The following is a 21,889-nucleotide window of genomic DNA, read 5'->3' on the forward strand; positions in this document are numbered from 1 at the left end:
TTTTTCCTCCACCAACCGAGTCAGCAGGCAGTTCTGTGATTCAGCACGAAACGCTGCGAGTTCGCTGCTCTTGTTTTTTTTTTTTAAATTTTGTACTCCCCAAAACTCCGAAACACTCAGAGAGCTGTGAGAGGCTGCGACGGAACCTTACAACGGAGCGCAACGTGATCCCGTGAGCGACTTCTTGGGGGGGACATACGGTTACGAGCGAGAAAGCAATATGCTGAGCATGAATGGGTGAAAGAGTACGGCCCTGGTGCGCGCTACAGAGCCTGCGCCCCACCAGAGCTTTGAACGCTCTGGCAAACTCGAACTCGCGCGGTGGGTTATTGTCAGACGTCCGCAACAGCCTTGCCAGTCGCACTGGGGAGCGCGTGCTAAAAAAACGCCTTTTACCAAACGGTGTCCGTGTGTGTCCGTGTCGTGGAGTGGAGTTTTTAGTCTGAACTGCTGACTCGACGTTGGCGCGCCGGAATAACCGCTCCGGAACCGGTCCCTCGGCACAAGGTGTGTCTGCCGTAGCAAGTGACAAAACGTGACACCGTGACACAAACGGGGAGAAAACGTTTGCGGCGTTTCCAGCTAACCGGAACGAAGACGTTGTGGCGGTGCAAGAAGCGTGACACGAATAACGCAAAAAAACGTCCCAAAAGGAAACGCATAGTGGTGAATAGTGCTGCTGGTGGATGGGAAACAAGTGTCCAGGAGCTAACTGAAAATACGTGTTAATTAAGCCAAACCATAAATAGTGACATCGGAGCATTCAGCTCTTTAGCCTCCTATGCAGTTCATAATTGCATTCCCGTTCCATGACGGGCACCTATTGTTCTTGCCCAAGGCGATCCCGCTTAGCCGTACCCCTTTTCCCTCAAAGTGTCATGTTTTCTCTGTGTCCGGCGAGTGTCATGGTGAAGAAAACAGGTTAGGGTGTGTACCACAAGTGCAGGCGAACGTGATCTAATGTCAACACGGCTAGCAGTAAACAATTTCCACACATTTTCCCCCATCCTTCTGCGACGAGACATCATGCTGAACCGGGTGAGCGGTGCGTGCGCTTTGTTTACACAGTCGATTTGTTGCTAATATGTTTCGTGTTTCGTGTTAGCGTATACTCACAGAGGGGCTTGAGGGTTCGATTTCTACCGCAAACCAAAATTAACCAGCGCTAATCAGCGAATTGCATGTGCTGAACCTATCTGTTACCAGTGAGAATTGCGCACAAAGTGTGTGTCGTCAGGAAGCGTCATTGTGAGCGTTATGATATGAATGTGTAACTTGTGACAAAACTCAACGGTATCTAACCATTTTGTACTCAAAAGTATTGCCGAAGAAAGTGTGTTGTGTCGTTCAACAAATAGATATTATAAATTGTGTCCATCAGGTACACCGTACACCGCATCTCCTGTTTGAAGTGAACGAGATTCTTGTCCCATTCGCCAGGTGTGTGGCACTCTCGACAGTGGCATCGTTTTAAGGCACGATTATAGTGCATGTGCATTCAGTGCCAGTGGGTGGAAAATGTTCTTGTACGTTCGTTACCGCCAAGCGCCAGCGTACGTGAGCTATGTATCCGTGGTATAGAGAAGCCCAGCTCAGCGTTGGACAACTCTGCAGTCCCCTCGCCGGACCGACCCCCATAAAGACCGAGAACAACTACAGCGACTGTATGCTGGCAGTGGATTTCCCCAATAAGGTAGGCGAAATTGTGTGTCTATGAAGGATATTAGCAGCTTTTATTCGGGATCTATTCTAGTTGATAATACCTATTATCAGGCAATGACGGTATTTGATAAAAAGCAAGTCTGTTCTGTTCGATCGCGCACATGACAGGTGATCCTTTCGTTTTCTAATGTGCAAATGATTACAGCTCTATGCTTACTGATGATATTGTAAGCTCAACCCGTCAGCTGTTTTGGATGTTATTTGTATCAAAGAATACTGAATCGACACCACCAGTCAATCAAGTGATTCATCAGAATTGGTGGTCACCTTTGAAGTGCAGTTCACCTGTTCCGTTCCGTGCTAGATCAGATCGTACTTTAATGGGACTTCCTTTTGTAGCCACCACGATCCGCACGATCTTTCCCGTTTCCCAAACTAAAGATGATGGCTCCACCAACAGCCATCGTGTTGCGAGGGCTATTCATTAGCGAAAGGATCCATTTCCGTTGGCTACACGCTACGCCTCATACACAGGATGATCTGACAGCGGCCATTGCCGCGGCTTATTAAGTAATGCAGCCAAACACAGCCCCACAAACACACACACACATACACCAAAGCAACGCGCCAAAGGATTAATAAAAAGCCTATAATTGTGGAGAATTAAAAACGGATCGGGCGTGCGTGCACCGATCGTGTGGAAAAATTCGCGAACGCATTGCGCGTCGAGCCCATGCTGGAACTTGGGAGGCAGCTACCAACCACTTCTTACTCTTCGTCCCGGTTCGGGGACGGACGCCGGATGTTTAGCAGCGTTAAGGTTAAGGGAAAATTATTACCCTCTTCATGTTGCAGCAGTTTGTGTGTGTTACTTCCAGTAGCGCCCGGCCGTCGTGCCCTTTTGGATAATAAACGATCGCGAAAGGTAAATCCGCGTGCGCGCGACTGCGGTACAAATGGGATTTCGAACATTCGTGGATCGTGCGTTCGGTGCAACAACAACAAAAAAAAAAACAAGGAAGGCAATGAAACAGTCAGTAGCAACGTAGCAAGTGGCCCGTACGGTGGCCGGGCGGACAAGTAACATTACACAAGCAGTACCCAATTAAAGCGGGGTTTTAAGTATGGGGCGATTAAGCGATGGTAGGCTCGTTTTACATGCAATGGAAAACTAATTTTCTATAGAGCCCCGCTTTTAATGCACAACCAATTATGATTCCGGGGGCCCAGCCATAAAGGTGGTCAGGTATCGGCACCTTATCGTGCGCTGGCGGTAAAAATCTAGAGCATGACCTTCCGTGGGTAGGATTAAAACCGGATTCTAGAACGCTGCTGGTACGGTCAATTTTGTTGTAAATTGAACTATTTCATTGTTCATTTTCATCTTCAAACAAACAGTATTAGTGCTGCTTCTCTAGCAACAACGTCACTTCCACGATGCCACACAATGACATTGATGGGTCGGTCACGGTTTTTACACTCGTCATACAGATGCCAAAGTGCAGTTCCGGCCATCCTCTGGTCTGTTGTGAGACATCGGGTGCCTAATGAGCCGGATGGTACCGATAGAAAAACTCGACCGGACCACTTTTATTCACACCTAATGGCGGTGTTTGGGTTGGGCGAGCGAATTGCTCAGATCCGTACATTGTGTGTCGCATCTGATTCTGGTGTCGATAAAAAGCACTGCCTACACACACACACGATTATGTTATTCAAATAAAACTCGCCCCAAATGAGATGATAATCACGTGTGGAAAATGGGTACCGTGCTTTGCGATTCCCCCTTTTTCCAGTTGTGCGGCGAGTAAACACGGCTCAACCGCAACGTCGCAGTGATTTATGATAATTGAATGATGGAAAATAAGCGACGAAACGAGACCATCTAGGCACAGAAACATGGCACAGCGTGGTACAGCTTTGACAAACGCTTGTGGAGCGTGTAAATGGGTTGGGCTTGGGGTTCGTGCGCATTAACGCATTCGCAGCCTTCACACAGTGCGTGAGACGGCAGCTGGTTCGCGCAATGCAATTCAATCGAGTCAATTATTTCCATCACACCTCACGGTTGCGCAATCGGACACTCCTTTTCGGTGAGCATCTACGGGAGAGTACGTTTGTGGCTGTCTTCATCATGGCTGGCAGAGCGTTGCTTAGGACGGGATATCCTTGGCGTATGTGCTAATCGTACGAGTTGAACGCCCATTTGACGCGTGGCACACCTTGCAGAATAGTAAACTACTGACTGTGCTCTAAGCATCGCCGAAGGATTGCGCTCGTTCGTGTACTATGTAAATGTGCAAAGAAAAAATGTATAATGCTAAGTGAGACAATTAACGTGCCAAGGATTTTACTTTACTAATTACTAACATGGAGTGGCGTTTATATAAGCTCATTTGCAATCGTGAGCATAAAATCAAACACGAAAGACACGCCACTTCCTACCTCATACATTGTTCCATGTTGATGGAGTGGTTTGTTATCGTTTGAAACTTAAACTCATATATTCCTATCAATTAGCTAACATTATTTTACTCATTATCCTGTTCTAAATTAAAATAGCTACATGGTCTTTACAGTAGATGTGAACATGAAGGAAACCCCACCCAGCATACACGGCTTTGCTTATCGTTTTACCCCATGTACACTATTAGAGCAATGTTTGCCGTTTAACCCTGCTTGACTGGGTTGGCCCTCCCGAGTGGCGCTTCCTCTATCGCCATGCGACGTTTAAACATCCCTCCACCTTATCAGACGTCCAACTAAACGTCGGGCGGCGGTGGCGGCGGCACAACACAAAACAGCCCCGGCGAGGACATTGCGCGAGCTCGCGTAAAGCGTATCGATACAACCGAACAGCCGCAGAACAAACGAAGCGCTAACGAGGATTTACCAATCGACCCGATAAGATCTACATCGCTCTGCCATCGGTGTACATGGCCAGCGGCAACCCCCGGGCACCTCACCCCCATTCGCACAAGGATCTCTTACCGGCGGGCCGAAGCGAACCGCGTAAGGAATTCGCCCGCACTTTCTAAACCCCTTCCTCGACGCGTACGACACCACGCCAGCCAGCTCCTGCGACCGCTTTCTGCTGTGGCCGCAGGGAAACACACCACGAGTGACAAACATGGGCCAGCCTGCGCGAAGAGGAAGCGACGGGAGAGAGGAATGTCCAGGTAGAGGTTGAATTGAACCATAAAAAAACCAAAAACCGGACCACACATCGCGGGGTGTGTGTGTTGGCGGTTAGCCAAATGGATATGTTAATTGTGTGTAATACGGAAAAAGGGGGAATGGAAACACCAGAGGACAACCTAAATAGTAGCAACTTGTGAAACTGCAAACTACGTACACACAAGTACTTCCCTGTCACGGCACCACCACCGGTGCGAATCGTCATGGTTCTGCTGCTTTTACACTCGGACTGTTTATGCATTCATGAGTTGCATGCAGCATTAAAAATTGCAAACCGACCTTTCTTTGGCAGCCGTGCTTTTGGCAGGCAGGAAATCGGGCAGGGATTGAGAACCAGACCCTTACCCCGCTTTTGGGAAGGTTTTTCGGCTCGGTACGACTCGGTCATTGGTGGTGTACGTACGTTCAACGCTGTTTCTACATTTGCGACGCTACCATCCACAAGGAAGTGGCCGGAGGGTTGGATTACACAGTGGACGTATTTCATGGCGTTGTTACTGCGCCTTAAGATGGAGTGTCCAGCGATGGGGTTTCGAATGCAGTTCATTCTTAAATTCTGCAGCTTTTGTGTAATGAGACATGCATGTTTGTCTTTGTTGCTAATAAATGGTTACCAACGACAGCAGTAAAACTGTTGGCTATTGCCAAAATACTGCAACATTATGCTCGGAACTTGTTTGCAAGCAATCATTATATTTTAATTTGATAATTAAAGCAAATGTTCAGTGAAGTGTTTCGGTATTTTCTTCATTGGAACTCATGTTTTAAAGCCAATTATTGCATAACCTCTGTAAGATTTCTTAAATGCATATTATGTTAATAACAAACGAAGCGTAATGGTTCGAACATTCCTTGCTTCTTCTCATGGATTTTATATTTTTTGGTAAAAGAGATTTTTAAGGAGTTTTAATCTCTAAAGGAACGTACATGTACCTTTTACCTCATTAAAATACCCAAAATATTGTCTACACAGCTAAATAATTACCAAACGAAATGGGCCACCCCCAACCGACCGCCGACCAAATGCACTGGCCCACTCTCACTACCACTGCACTTCATTCTCATTGCAAAACGCTCCAACACCATGAACACGCACCGGCGCACTAAAGCGAGCGAAACAAATCATAAACATTAAGCTCGCAACGAATCGGCCCGGCGACGCACATCGCTTTCGCGTGCGCTAGTGACACCCCGCTTGGTGCAGTGCGCCGGCGGCTTGTGAGCTAAGCGCGCTAAAATGCTCCTGCCGGCCGGCACCGGCCGGGGAAGATACGTGGGGCGGCACAAATTAATCCTGCCCCGGCCCCGATGCACATAATAACAGTCATTTGCCATCAATTGACCGCACAGCATTAGTGGCGGCGGCGGCCGAAGGAAGCCACCGCCGCCCTTTCACGATGGTCGGCGAGGTGTCTAATGAGATAGTTGGCAGGTCCAACACTTGTAATGACAAATTCGCCCGGCGGGCACAACAACACACCGGCACGGAACGATTTTGTAGGTAGCTTCTCTCCGGTCGTGCCTGCACCGGATGTGCATCGGAAGCATAATTTTGGACAAAGCGAGGGCCCCCGGTCATTGTGTGGAGCAGTTTTGGTGCGTTTGTCTGTTGTGTGAATAAGCGAATTATGCTCATGAGTGTAATGAGAAGAACGATTTTCAAAGCAAATGCCGTGGCGGGGTTGAGGTGTTTTGCCGCCGCAATTGCACCCATCGCTCGTTAGCTGTTTGTAGTGGAAAGGTACTATTTACATTGTTTCATTTGCTGTTAAATTTGATAATTATTCAGCCCGCTAGGCAATACAAAATTGCAAGTGTTGTTTTATCTGTATAATTTTCAAGTGATTCTGAATATTACATCTAATGATATACAAATACAGTTCGTGCGAAGGTTTATTAGCGTTCATAATAGTTCTACCTCGAGCCGCCACTGTCACCTACACTGTCAAAGAATTATGACAAATGCGTCACAACACATCGGCCGCGCTTGAATTTACGCAGCGAAGCATCTTCCCGCGCGGCAAACGTCATTAAAAACACTTTATGTAAATGCGTAACGCGCCACCATGCTACCGCGTACAAATCGATTTATGATAAAGATGTCAAAACTGAAAAGAGGCAAACTAACGCCCAAGAACCAAATAATCTCTACTGCGAACGAAAAAATCATGCACCGAATGGCATAGGCGGATGTACGAAAATTTGTTAAACCCATTTGTCAAAGAGTTTGCGAATCGTTTCACGTTTTCGGAAGCCGACCCAAATTTTGAATAAAATGCCAGTATGCATATAAGTAGCATAACAAAAAAACACACACACACACACACACACACACACACACACACACACACACACATAAATGCCTTTTCAACTCCCGTGTGCAGCGTACGTGTGGATTCACATACATAAACTCACATAAATCATCGCCAAAGCGCGTTTTTTTCTTCTTACGTTTGCTCCTTTACCCGTTCTAACTTTTTTTTTGTCTTTTTTATGCTACACAACGCCGGCTCCATCTCTTGGCCGGTTTTCTGGGCCCGAGCGTCGCTCGAGGGCTACGTCGACGTGGCTTTTCAAACGCGACGCGAGACGCGGGAGCGGGAGCTGCAATAAATTTTCTCAACCATGTCGCCCGTAAATGTGTTGATGATATGTTAGAAATTAATGAGCAGCTCTTTGAGCCGGTGGGAAAACCGCTTCCCCCCTTTCCCATATCAGCAAGCCATACGCACACGCATATGAAAGCAATAGCTGCGGCACTGGGCTTGTGAGCGACGCATTGATCCGTTGACATCGTGATTGCTTACAGATGATGTCGATGAGTGAAGGCGAAAATTAAGTTAAAAGCTTCTTATCAATTTACACTTTTTTGTTCCATTTAAGCGATGCTCTTTTATTTTAAATATTATGTTCTATTGAGCTAAAAATTGTCACATTCATGTGAGAGGGATCTCCTTAACCCGGCGCGGACCACCTGCTAGCATAATTCATTTTTTTTATGCACGAAAACAACAACCGACTTTGTGGAACATCATCTCCACGCGGTAGAATGCTACGCGTAATGTAAGGAAGCATCAGCGCCCCGACGCAACGATGCGCAAGCAAAAATGCACTTTTTTGGTTTGCTTGCATCGATCGTTCGATGCTTCGTTCGGTTGATTGGTAATCGCCGGTAATGATGGTCATTGGCGGGTGCAGTTAGTTCGTGGCGGCGACGGCAAACTGATTGCCGAACCACGGGTGTGTGTGTAATGCATAGTCGTGCGGCGTCATCTCGTGCCTGATGACATTCGTCGTTAAGCGGGCCGTTTACGCGGTGACGCAATCAACAACACCACGACCTGCCGTTCAATGGTGATGATGATGATGAGCAGCATCAGCAGCAGCAACAGCAATGAGTTTGATGGCACGTTCTTAAAGACAACTCAATCGCCGAACTAAAGTGCGCAGCAGTGTGGTTGTTTGGTGGTGGACTGTTGAGCAAGTGCTGCAGGAATGATGTAAGGATGTGGCATTGTGGAGGATAACGAGAGTACAGAAGATGAAGTCTGGAGTCTTAACGAAATGGTTCACAAAATTAGATGAGCACGATTATTTTGCTGCTGTAAAGATTGGCAGGACTTGCACTGTTTTTAATAAGCTGCTACTTACATCCTAAATTTGTTGAAGATTTGGTAAATATTCTGAAGGATATTGAGTTTTAAACGAATGTCTTATGCAAATTGAAGTCTATTCGAAAATCCTTAAGATTTGTATGGTTACATTTTACACTATATGGAGCTAGAGTGCTTTGTATTTGTAAGAACACAAATCAAGAAATGGTTACAATTTGCTACTGTTTTTCGGCTCGCAATCGTATTTAGAAGTCTAATAGATCGATTCGATTGCAAAGAACATTAGAACACGGTTTAAGAAGAACTGCCGAAAAATTCTACAACTTGAGTCTTTCAAACATTAAATTCTAAGGCAAGAAACATGTATTCGAGCAAACGTTTCGTAAAAGGCGAAATTAGATTCAAGTACTTTTAAATGACCCTAAGATATGGACCTTCCCGTGAACTGATAGCTTCGACCGAACCTGGTATGATTGTAAGAACTAAAGGGAAGACGCAACAGTCCCAGTATCTGTGAACTGCATCCATCATCAGAATGACACCGTACAGCCACAAGTCCGTAGCATCTCCTTTTGTCAGTTTAAGATATTTACGATGACATCAATACATGCACAATATGGCTGATTGGCCCCCCAACAAGCCTGCAGTGTCCGGATGCTGTAGTGGTTGATAAGTGAATCACTTGAACGAAAACTTTACTGCGAGTCCAAAGCGCAAACACAAAAATACATCTGTATTTGGTGTTCAGACACAGTTCATTGTTACACCTAAGCTTGTAATTAACTTATCAAATCTATTCTACGCTACCCTTATGGGAAACGCTTGTAATCTGATAAATCAACACTGTCTCAACCAATGTTACCGCGCCTAACAAACGTTACCATCGACCGCGCGCATAAAACACAATCCGAAGACACATTTCAACGCCTCCGGACGAACCCGACGATTGGCCGGAATGCTGCTGGCCGCTCGGTAATGAAACTACACCACTCCTACCCCGCCGCAGCAGCATCAGCATGCATGCATGTGAGTGTGCAGCGGATGCGTGTTGCAATTATCGATTGCATTCTTGCACTAATTCCAGCACCGCCATCTGCACTGGTTGCGCACTTGCGCCTGGGGTGGTGGGCTGTGTGTTTTTCTTTCTACGATTGCCAGCCTCCCCATTTCCAGCGATCGCAAGTAATTAATCAAAACTGTCTCAATCGATCCCGGGCACTCCATAAACGGCCAGCAGCCGTGTATCGTTGTGGCCACTCCATCTGCCCCCTTCGCTCGTCGTAATGAGTGGTCGATTTTTGGTCAGCGAACGGTCGGATGTCCACCGATGGTGCGAAGGAAAACCTCGGTGGTGCCCAATCCGCTCCACCCGATCGGTTCGACTAGATCATGGGTATGGGTCGCCCTTACCGGGCAGTTCATTTCGGTCTGCGATTGATTTGATCACATTGTCGAGCTGTAAAACCCCGATCCCCATCCAAGATAGAGAGAGAGAGAGAGAGAGAGAGAGCCAGAGTGAGAGAGTCACACTCGTAGGCGAAGGTGCCTTATTCGGGATCCGGACACTGTTCCAATCAAAGACAGGCGAGGGTCAACCGCGCGTAATGATATCGGATCGGTTTCGGTGCGCGGCCTGTGTGGCCAAATGCAGACATTAGCACGCAGCGCGCACACCAACAGACCACCACAAGCGCATCACGGTGCGAAACGAGATTGTCTATCGGTGGTGCAAATGCATTCACGGTCACTGTACGCAGCCGGAGATGGACTCCAACGGCTTCGCACGGCAGATGCGACATCATGGGTGACATCCATCCGGCATTCTTCGTCCGGCACCACGGGGGAGTGGCAAACGGGAGTAAAATGTTCTCCCATAACCCCTAAAAAGGAAAACACTGGCTCAATTAATTGACACGCACGTGTTTGCTCTGTACGTGTGTGTGTGCTTTTCCCCTTGTAAGTTCCCGCTTCAGTCCATGCTCGATTGAACAGAGCAATTAATTAAAATCGCGAGCACCGTCCCAAAAATGGGAAACCACCATCCACCAAACGAATTGCACAGCTAATCATCAACCATCGGGAAGTGCATCCCCCGATCGCGATCACTGGGCGGCAAACACGCACGCACACACCATCGAAGGGTGATTTGATTTTAATTACCATCAAACTCCCCACAAAGTGTCAATTGTACATGGGCTCAATTGGAAGTGCCGTCGTTGTGCGGTGGAAGTAAAAACCGAACCCACTAATACCGCTCGGTACGGAATTGCTCGGCTTTTTAAGGCCAAAGCAGTGTTTTGCTACACAGTGTAAGTGAAGAACGTTAGCGTCTGCAAACACGCACAAATCTCAATTATGGGAAAATAATTAGTGCGCGAAAAGGGGCGATAATGGTTCGGGATGGTGGACAATCTACAGGAAGCGACTCACACTCGCCACCGATACGCAACCGAGACTCTCGGGGCTCGTGCTCTCCGAAGAGTTAATTGTGCCCGGTGCTTATTTGGCCGAGGCGAGTGATGTCCTTTTTTTCCTCCCCGCCCAGTGATGGCTCGGAAAGCTCCAGAGCAAACCTTCCTGGGTGGCTCGTGACCGAGAATCTCCATCTTTGGCCAAGTCACACAATTGAGGCGGACTTCCATCACCAATCCTCACAACAACAACAACAACAGCAACAAAAACAACGAGAAAATGGACGCGTTCTGTGCGCGGTTCGGTTGTGTTTTGTGTTGCGTGCAAAATCACGCGCACGTCACGTGGGGAATTCGGTGCAAATCGCGATTGTTTAAGGTTCGAACGGGCATTTTTGCACCCCTAATTAGCTCTTCAGCATCCTCGCCAAACCGCTCTCTTCTCACTCCACCCCAACAGTAGGCACAATGGCGGTGAAGTGCCTTTTGCTAACGAGACACATTTTGAGCCTCGGACTGCGGGGATGTTCGCAAGATGAAGTGTGCATTCTATGGGCGGTGAATGCATTCTTGGTCCATTTTCGGGTACTGGGGGAGTGTGACCGAAACTGCTCATTAGAATGTTGCTCGTACCGGTCAAACAATTAGCAGGGTAGGGTACTGAGTAGTGAGAAAGGGGGGCATAAGGGTTGCTGGTTTTTTTTTCTTCTGTGGCATAGCCCATTGGTCGTTTGGTTGAGCTCGGAGATTGGTCGTGATGGCGAATGTTTCGAATCGTTTACCGTGAAATAAATGGTTGCTACAATAGAGCAATTAGTGGACATTGCTGGCGTATTCTAACCCCAAAAATGGCACGGAATGTTTTCCGGTGCTTGAGAAGCCGTCCATCAATTACTGTGCGAAATGTAGTGGGATTGCTGAAGGTGAGCATTTGCTCCATTTTTAAACATTACATTATTGTTAATTTTATATTTTAATAAACTTTATAAAACTTTTGGTTATTATCTGTTAAGGCTCTTGGATCATTTCTATGAATCTATCAAAACTGATCCTTTTGTCAACATAATCAAATCTAAGACATTCATCATGCTTCATACTCGGAGCCATCTAATTAACAGCTTATAGCCAATCAATATCATCTAGATTATTAATACTTAATGACAGCAATGCAATCACGGAATCACACACACACACACTCACACGTTAAGAGTACCGCCCCGCTCATTAGCTTGACACTTTTGCATTAAAGCTCATTGCGATCGCATACCGATTATGCAAATGGATTGCGATCAATTTTGCATAATAGTGCCATCGATTGCATGTTCGCGAGATGAGGCGACACCTCTGTTACCCACACACACATACACACACACCACAAACGACGATGTGAAGTTAATTTTCCTCACCTTCGATGTACTTGCCCAGCAAAATCAGGTCCATAATCGAGCACGTGTACGTGATAAAATGAGCCCCATTTTAGCACCATTTTGTGCGCCTCGCCGCCCGATTAGTGGTTAAGTGTGGGATTAAGTTTTAACCGTGCACAGTTTCATCATCAGCATGCCGGCACACATCAGAGCAGGGCGGTAAATGGCAGTCTGATTGAAACTGGACATATTTAGTCCTTGTTTGCCACGCCGAAACAAAAAAAAACCTGACATTGATCGAGTTCATCTGCATAAAACAATGTTCATTATTCTTCTAAATTGCACTTACTTAGCACCCATGTAGCAGTTTCACTTGCCCTTTTAATAGCGCAACGATTGCGTTCCCTCCGAAAGTCCCACAGCTAATTACAATAATCATTATCGTGAGCGGCAGCAGCAGCAGCAGCACCATCATCACCATCATAATTATCAACTCAGCATCTGCGAGAGAGAACAATTCGCCGCGAGAACGATCCGCGAATCATAACACTATCGATTAGCAGCCCGGAACTCGAAATCAGCCGGAATTTGTGTGGCCTGTTCTGATTAATTGTTTTCCACGCCACCACCATCCATCGGCAAGGTTAAGGATAGTATGCCCGAATGCCGTGAAGTGTGCACAATCCGACCGTAATGCTCGAGGCATTGCGCGTAGCTGTGCAAAACTGGGGGCGCACCCCGAACCAATATATCATTCCGCCGGGCAATCCGCCGCGTAAATCCGTCATCGTGCAACTGTCATCGATGGACGGTGGGAGGAAGTTGAGGATGAGCGGGGAGGGTGGGGGGTGAAGAGAAGCAGGGGTGGAAGGACAACGAGGAAAGAAATTTGTCTTCTTATTTTGCACGCCGCGCGTCACTCCGCCGCAGGGAACGTATTCGTGTGCAAACGCACTTTACGTAATGGAGAGCTGAAACACCATGGATGGATCGGTGATGGGTGCTGGCGGATTGTCAACGTCATTCACTCAATTCCGGTGAGTCGTTATGGGCGTTTCCAGGGGCTTTCCGCTTCGTCCCGATGCACAAGGTTCGTTAATCAAACATTAAAGACATGGCCTGGCGGATGCTGCTGTACTGAGCTCTGCTCAACGTGACGAGCGCGTATCGTTGATGTTGATTGTTGCCTTACACTGTTGGTGGTTGTAGGACACTTCTCGTACGTAAGGAATAAGGTTAAAGTTAAATTTACAGTAAAAAAGCTAAAAAAAGAAGTCATGATAATTTTGTTTAATTCAAAGATCTGTAAAACAGTATTTTCAAACAAGTATTACACTAGCTTATTCTCAACTGCTGTTCTGCATTGTTCTGTACAGAATATCAAACAAAACGACGCACAGAATTGCTTCCATTCTCGAAATATCGATTAACATTCTCAATGTTCTATTTTCTTGCGGGAAACATCATTATCAACAATTTTCCAAAGCTTTTTTCAGGTGCATTCTACGTGAATTACTCGACCTAACTTCTCAAACGCACCCTGACTTTCTTCCCCCGAAAAAAGATGGATCAACGACCCAGAAAACCCAACGCGCTCGTGCAGCAATTGTTTCACACTGGGCAAGTCGCTTCAAACAAAGCATCGTATCATTAGCATCGAAGACAATTAATCAAATAAAAAAGAAAACAGGAAAGCCCATCCTCATCCTAATCCACCCCAAACAACCCCGGCCCCGACCAAAGCCAGAACATTGAACAAACATTATCTCGCCGCTCATCTCATCTCATCCGGGGGTTTTGTTTTGTCAGCGTGCGAAGGGATACCGGATTGCGTAGCACCGCGTGTAGGGGACGCAAAAACAAGGCGACGATGGAAAATGGCACAACGTCCGAAAAGTGAAGCAACTCCGCACGGTGGGTGTATCTGCAAAGAATGGATCCCATCGATCGCCACTCGAGCAGCGGCGTGCCATCTTTGCAGTGAAATTTTGCTGCCTCACTTTTGGGGGCTACCAGTTTGATGCCCTGCCGTAGAACAATAGGGGAGACACAATGTGCAAAAGCCACAGAATATCACAATGGGATGGCTTTAGAAATATCGTTAAAAATCGAACCCAGGGACTATGACATCAACATAAGAGCCAGCGGAGGGAAAACAGGAACAACACTAATGTCGCCAATGTCACCACAGCTCAGAAGTCACTCACCCTTGGTGGTGGCTTGGGTGAAGACTTGTTAAACAACGCGTCCACAAATAAGACGTTGCCGCGTGTCGTTACACACCAAGCACACCAGTGCCGAACGTCAGATGCAGTCGCAAATCTTCATGCCGATCGCGTAATTGCACGGCGCAGCATCTGTCCTGTCCCGGTGCGTCAGCCGCTTCCGAGCGACTTCATCGTGCGAACGCGCCTGTGCTGCGCCTGCACGGTGGCCAAAACGACGCCCTGATGCACCTGATCGTTCAGCGGAGAGGCTCAATGGATGGATTTCGCCAGCTTGCTGCAATGTAACGAACGGGAACGGCAAAACGGCTTGGCCCGCCCTGGCCTCTCATTAGGCCACCCGATCGAACTTTTCCCGCCGGCCGTACGGTGGAGTTTCGTAAATTGCATATCGTTAGGAACGGTTTAAATACGAATTACAATAAATTGGCAATCCTGGAAAGACACAATCTCACTCCACTGTCGTTTGGGGGTTTGCAATTGTCCGTCCTCTGCCGGTGTACGTTCTACGGCGTCCTTGCGTTTCGTTTCGTTCTTCCGGACATTGGAAAGGAAAAATGCAAAACCAATCCGCCTTGCTTGCTTATTGCTTTGGTCGTTTTTTTTTTTTGCAATGCTTCTTCTATTCTAAAGGGCTTCCTGTTCACTGCAACTCTTCAGTTTCTACAGAAGACGCAGAATTGATTCGTTGTACGTAACGTTGTTTTTCTCTCGTTTCGGGAATCCGTTTCCTGCTATCCCCTTCGGTTTCGGCAGTTCTCTTCTGCCTCCTCCCTCCAAGGACGTCTAGTTTGTGCAAATGTAGTGGTGTGGCAGCGCCACTGCCATTCATTATTGAGCGTTTTATTTTATTGAATATTGATAACCGTACTTCCGGCCGTGCAGTTGAAATGCAAATCCACCGTAGCAGCAACAGCAGCATCAGCGGAGACGCAGTTAGTAAATTTGATACACTTTCTTCGACACGTTTGCTTGTTTGATGGTAGGCTTTATTTCTCCAGTGAACCAATTTTTGACCGTTTTCTTGTGTGTTGTTGCCTCATTTTGTTTTCGATCATTATTTTTGGGTCACCGAAAAGGGGCAGCCAAAGAGATGAAATGAAAAGCATGTGATAGAACAGTGTTCTGACAATGCCGACGAAGATCCAGGATTTCACAATCCAAAGCGCAATAAAAAGTGCTTGAAAGCTTTATTTGTCGTTGAATGTGAGGTGATGATGTTATGACCAGTTTTCCCATTGTAAGGAAATGACTGAGGAATTTTCGAATTGAATTAGTGGACAACATCACTTCGTTGAAACTACATCATTATTCTATTGAGAATTTGCATCTTATGAACTATTCTTGGTTGTTTACAGGGTTTGTCACGATGCATTGGGCGTTTCACAGATTTTTTTTTTAATCAATTGTATTAAAATCCTATAGGACGATTCCAATATATCGTGGGAACGATCCAAAAATATATGGGAAAGGGTGAATAAATCGTGAGACGAACCCGACAAATTACGGGAAGCAACCAATAAATCGTGAGAAACCCTGAACATTTCATCAAAGTCTTGAGTGCTTAAATCATACTTTTCTTCTTCGCCATTAACGTGAGCACCTCTTTGGGAAGTGTTATTAAACTAAGTTTATTGTATCCAACCTAATATTGGTGTTCATCAAATAACTATCATGAGCATAGTTTAATTGCTGATAGAGTCTACATTTATTGATTTGTCTGCTCATAAGCTCCGTTCGAGATACTATAGGAAGGTTTAATGTCTGATCTAAGTCTGATTGTAGGATACGATTGTCTCGCTACATCACACTGTATTTGAAGCTCTTCGAAATCATTGTATCACAATTTGATTCTAAAACCAACGTCTGCACTACAAATAGATGCGTTCCGCTGTGTAAACAAGCTTCGTTCTGTTCAACTTTATCTTTCAATCACCATGAAAACCGAATCACAACAGTAGTCGAACAAACAACGGACCCAACGTCATCACAACAGCAATTTGCGGCCAACAGTGTAGGTATTCGTTCGCATCCCACATTCACCCCAGACCGGAGATGGTGGTTTCGATGCATCCATGAATGAACCGTTCCTTTCACACACACACGCGCGCGAACAAAACAATCAGCGTTGTATTGCATCAACCCGCTATACCTAACTGCATCTACCCTGTCCCCCACTTTCAACGCTCACATTGCATCCGGAGCATCATTTAGATGAGGATGCTGCTCACCGGTAAACCGCATTGTTTGTCGTCCCCGAGTGCACATCACCACAACTCCACCGGCGAGCCAATTGCATCGCCAATCGAACGGAACACGGGGCCAGCCGATCGAAAAATTGCGCATGATTAGTGCACGGACTGATCGATCTTGTTGACCGAAACGTTTAACCGCCGCAACCGACCGACGACACGTTTTTTCCGCACTTCTGACCCGCTTCCAGTGCGTGGTTCCATGAAATGATGATTGTTACTACCCACTACCAGCCCTCCTCTCGCCTTTCTGTGGTCTGGTTTAGTGGTTGGTACCGTTTTCCACGTGCTGCCGGATTGAAATGCACCGGAAATCGGAAGCCGTCTTGGATGACGCTTCCTGTCTGGGACGCTAAAGTGTACCGATTTCCGTGAAAAAATGTGCACCACACACGGTTTATTAGCTTGTGCCACCTGGCAATACGGTGGGACGGCGAAGGAGATGGTGCGGTGTAACGTGACAGAGGAATGCAATAATTGTCACAAAGAAAGCCCCGTCGCTGTGCACGACGCTGGCGAAGACCGTACCCGGGACATTCGGGACGAGAATGCGCACTTAACTTACAGCGCCAAACTGTGGAAAAGCCGTGAAAAACGTCCCCCATCAATTATTTCCCCATTTCGGTGATTCGGAGTGCTACCCCTTGAAGGCCTAGCCATCGTTAGGCGGATGGAGGAGAGTTGTGGAAGAGTTTGCAATGGAAAAACAAATGCACTCTTCACGTTATCCCCGCCGATGGACGCGTGTTGGTCCAACGAGCACACGCCTCGCTCGCTCTCTTTCACTCTCTTCGCGTCTCGGGAACTAATGTCTTCCGTCTGGCGTATAAATTATGTCCCATTCGCCAACTGCACGGCGCAACTGCACAACTGCACACCAAAGACACCATTGCAAGCGACACCGGGGAGTTGGGGACGTTAGGAACTGATTTGAAATTCAGAGCTCGGTTTCCGCCCCATACCCTACGGTGGTGCCCGGGTGTCCGGAGCCGGTCGAGCAGGATCCTTGCGGATACAGGGGTCCCCATTGCCGGGCGCGCTCGTGCTGCCCGACATGCTTTATTGTGGAGCGAACGTTACCTAGCTGCGCCGCTACACCGTACTTTTGGAAGCATTTCTTGGACATTACTCGTTTGCAAAAGCACCAAACCGCAATCATTCGCCGGTACCAGTTGCTTGGAAACGTCCAACGGTCGAAAAATCCAAGCGAACCCATTGTACTGGGCTGGGCACCTGTGCTTGAAAGAAGCTGCTGGCACCAGCCAAAAACCACAGAGCTGTTAAAAGCGTTCCATTCATTGGGCGAGCGAGCTGTGGCACGGCGTCCAGAAATTGGTGTACTTATTTCGAAAAATACCAAACCATGCACATACACACATTTCGACAGCTCATTTAGCAGCATTTGCTCATGTGACCGCAGCATCTGACAGACAGCTAATGATACGTGGAAATACCGATCGTTACGCTGCTGACCGCTCATTGAGAAGCTTTCTTCCTAAACCATGAGCTCTCCCTCCCGAAAAAAGCGGGAAATAAACGTTCACGAAATTGTGGTCTTTTGGGTAGAATTAAAATCACTTCACACAGGGTAACACACACACACACACAAAACAACAAGCCCAGAGATAAGAAAACGGAAGCTAAATGCTGGCATTCTTTATTAACCCCGTAAATGGCGTGTCGGTTTGCTTGTAATGAGTGCAAATCTTGGCACGAAACCAAAACCTTCCCAGGTCATGCCAGGTGCGTGCCGAGGACTCGCTGTATGCAACACAGCCAAAGGAGCAAACGAATACAGGGGATACACCCAGCAGGAGACAGCAACAGTGGCGGCAAATGCGCTGCAACTGCAGCCAGCAAAAAAAGACACCCTCCTTTGTGCGTTGCATGCATCCTCATTTGCTGGCGGCATTGTTCGGTTAGAATTGTGCATGTTCGCAAATTAGTGGGTTGCGAAAATAAAGGCGTGGTGCAAATGGGTTGCAAACCCGGGGTGCAACAGTGCCAAATTGTTCCTCTGCCAGGACACGTTTCCTTGCGGGCATAGCGACCAGAAGCAATACGCTTTGGGGTGAGTGTTGATGTTGTTGTTTTTTTGGGGGGGCCTTTGCAAAATGAAAAGCCACGCCCTTAGTTTAGACATACGGAGAAAGAGTCACAAAAGTGTGGTGAGCTTTTCCCGAGAGAGTTTTCCCGAGTTTTCCCCCCGGTGGGAATTGAGAGAGAATGTTCGTTCGGCTTTGGAGCTGGAGCAAATGCTCAACAAATGCTTAGGAACTCACTGAGTACTCACTGAGCAGGATTTGTGCTAGGGGATGCTACTTCTATTTTCAATTAAATATCTAAATAGTTCCTCAATGGTGTGCTAATATGTTTTGCAAGTAAATAGGAATTCGAAATTCTGATAATTGTATGGTCTCAGAAACCCTTTGAATTTATCTGAAGCTAAAGGAGAATGTACATCTCACTCAAACGAAGTTCAACATAAATATGCTGCATTTGAATGCATTTTTTTTTCTTCGCTTTGCGTTTTCGCATACATCTACTTTATCACCGTTTACCCTAATCCTTTTACATCTGTATTAATCGCATAACGTCTTCCCGTCCGAGCCAACGGACCAAATGGAAAGAAATCATTATGTAATCTAGCATGTCTCGCGCATACAAGCACGGCTTTTGATTAAAATGTAAATACGATACGAGCGTGCCGTCTGACGTTCGAAGGGATTGTAGTTGAATGATGGTAAAGAGATTCTAGAGTAGCATCGAGAGGAAGCAGGGAAAAAGAAACAACCAACACACAGCTGAACGCATAAAATAGTTACAAACAGCACCCCCTTTCTGGACGCTCCAAATCGATCGAAGATAAGACGTACCATCAACTAAGAGTGTTTTTTGTCTTGCTCATATTATGTTACGATTGAATTGACGAACATAAAAACAAAAACCACTTACTAACATACACACACATCGAAAGGCACTCGCTCCGTAGGGATGATGGCGCCTACCGACGGCGACACTGGATTCGCGTCCCAGCAACAGGCACAGGTGAACACAAGTGGCGATCGCGACGTTTTGCACTCTAAATGCACTGCACGCATCGTATCACGCGTGGCAAACGGGTACGTTGCTTCGTAACATAAATGCGGAAGCACGGGAGAGCACACGGCAGGGTGGGCACCCTAAGGAGAGAAAGAGGGATTCGGGACGGGACAGAAGATCGCCAACGCCTGCCTAACGCACCACCGTTCAATTGCATCGTTATTTATGGTGTTGGGTAAGACAGTTATCTTGACTTGTTTTTGTTTTTGTCTTGTCTATTTGGTTTGTTTTCTCTTTAAACGATTGCTGCTGCTATCTTATCTTCGTGGATCGAAAGGAAACTGCTTTATGTTGAGGTGGCGTTTTTCACCCTTGATCGCGTATCGCGCAACAAAAACAACTCCAGCGAATGATTTGAATTTACATCCATGTAATGGATGCATTTAAACATTGTAATTAAGGTGTCTTCTATCTGCCTGCAAAACATGCATGTTTAATGTCAACAAAAAAACTAGTAAAGACGCTGATCCATTAAAGAAGTTGTGTCTATTTGTAGCATAGGATAATAGAAAAGACTGATGTAAGATAATAACAGTCACATCCAATCAGAAGAGGTAAAAAAACTCCTTTTCTCACATCGTGGTGATACAAATTGGTCCTTGAATTGTTCACTTTCATTTTGAATTGTGCAATACGCTATCGAATTTGAAAATTAAAGGAAAAGGTTAATATTAAACATACTATTTTGGAAGTTAAATGAAGTACCATCCCATAATGAGTTCCCTCAACAACGACGAGAGCCCCTGCCTGGTAGAAAACATTGTATAGCAAATTGCATACCATCGGGCGTACGTGGGCTGTTTCATAGAAAAATCAATAGATGGCGCTAGCATACATTCAATGTTTGGCGCGTTTAACGGCCGTTGAACTTAACGGCAAAATTTTAAATTTTAACAAGTACACGTACGTTATTTACATGTTTTAAAATAAAGTTATATTCACATTTATAGATTAAATTATCCCAACTTATTTTGATAAAAGTATTGCTAAAATTAACTCTAGTATGCTCATGATAACCGAGAAGTATAGCCGTATTAAACAAGATTCAACTAAAACTTGTACGTTTTAGCAGGTAACCATTTTTTGCGCGTCTTTTTTTGTTTGTTTCATATCTACGTATTAGTAAGAGCATATAAAAACAAATAAATGGAATAGATACTTCTCCCCGAATTTGTATTTCAAACTATTCTCCATCTCACCACAATCTTTGTCCTCGCCTCACCTCACTCTGTTTGGAGCACAGAATATGTTTCATTTTTACGATTTTTCCCAACAACTCCGAAATAGGATCCTTTTCTCTTTCTGCTCACACTACTACCTCACGCCACTACCAAGCCACTTTTTTGTGCACTTCTCTTAAGCTTTCCATTTCACGTTCGTGTTTCTTCGTATGTTTTTATGAGCATCTTAAACCGACTCACAGGGAAACAGTGGTATGTACCAAGCTGTAGCTAGCTTGCTTCGGTTTCCCCTTGCTTCAGTCCTGCCTGCTGCCGAGCGCTCTGCAATCTATTTTTGGTTCGATAGTGTTCACATCTTCGTATCCTTCTCGGACACATACACACGTGCAGACAGACAGACAAGCAGAAAAACACACTATATCAATGCATTTCTTGATTCTTTTTTTCATTTTCTTTGGTACCTTTTTTTTTTAATTTTTATTTTTCGCTGGCTAAGTGCACATCAGTGACTGCAGCACATAAGGATTTGCCGAACCAATTTTATATTTTATTTTACTTCCTGCTTTTTGAGCTGATTCCTTTTGGTATCAGTACTATCAGTAGTCGAACAAAACGCCAGAAGTGTATCAAAATGCAATCAAAATAATATTTGAAGGGTATTTTTTTCAAAACATAAAGTATGACTATCTTAAGTTTAACCAAAACTAACTTTGTAATGAAATTTAAAAAAACGGCAGGCAGGAGACAACTACAGCAGAAAAAGTAATAGCTGAATACAAATACACACATTGAAACATTTTGTAGTGATACTCTTCAACTCGCTCCACAAGAAGTATGTGTTGGAGGCTGCTAGCAAAACTATACAATAAACATATCC

General features: G+C 45.9%; 1 protein-coding gene across 1 annotated transcript in view; it reads left to right on the forward strand.

Annotated features, from left to right (window-relative positions):
- The first annotated feature begins 357 nt into the window (after positions 1-357).
- LOC120895175 (zinc finger protein rotund) overlaps positions 358-21,889 on the forward strand; it is a 49,447-nt gene continuing 27,915 nt past the window's right edge. Inside the window, exon 1 of the mRNA XM_040298285.1 lies at positions 358-1,693. Coding sequence (XP_040154219.1) covers positions 1,565-1,693 — 129 coding nt within the window. The 5' untranslated portion in view covers positions 358-1,564. The remainder of the gene's footprint in view (positions 1,694-21,889) is intronic.

This window comes from Anopheles arabiensis, chromosome 2 (genome assembly GCF_016920715.1).
Source record: "Anopheles arabiensis isolate DONGOLA chromosome 2, AaraD3, whole genome shotgun sequence".
Classification (NCBI taxonomy): domain Eukaryota; kingdom Metazoa; phylum Arthropoda; class Insecta; order Diptera; family Culicidae; genus Anopheles; species Anopheles arabiensis.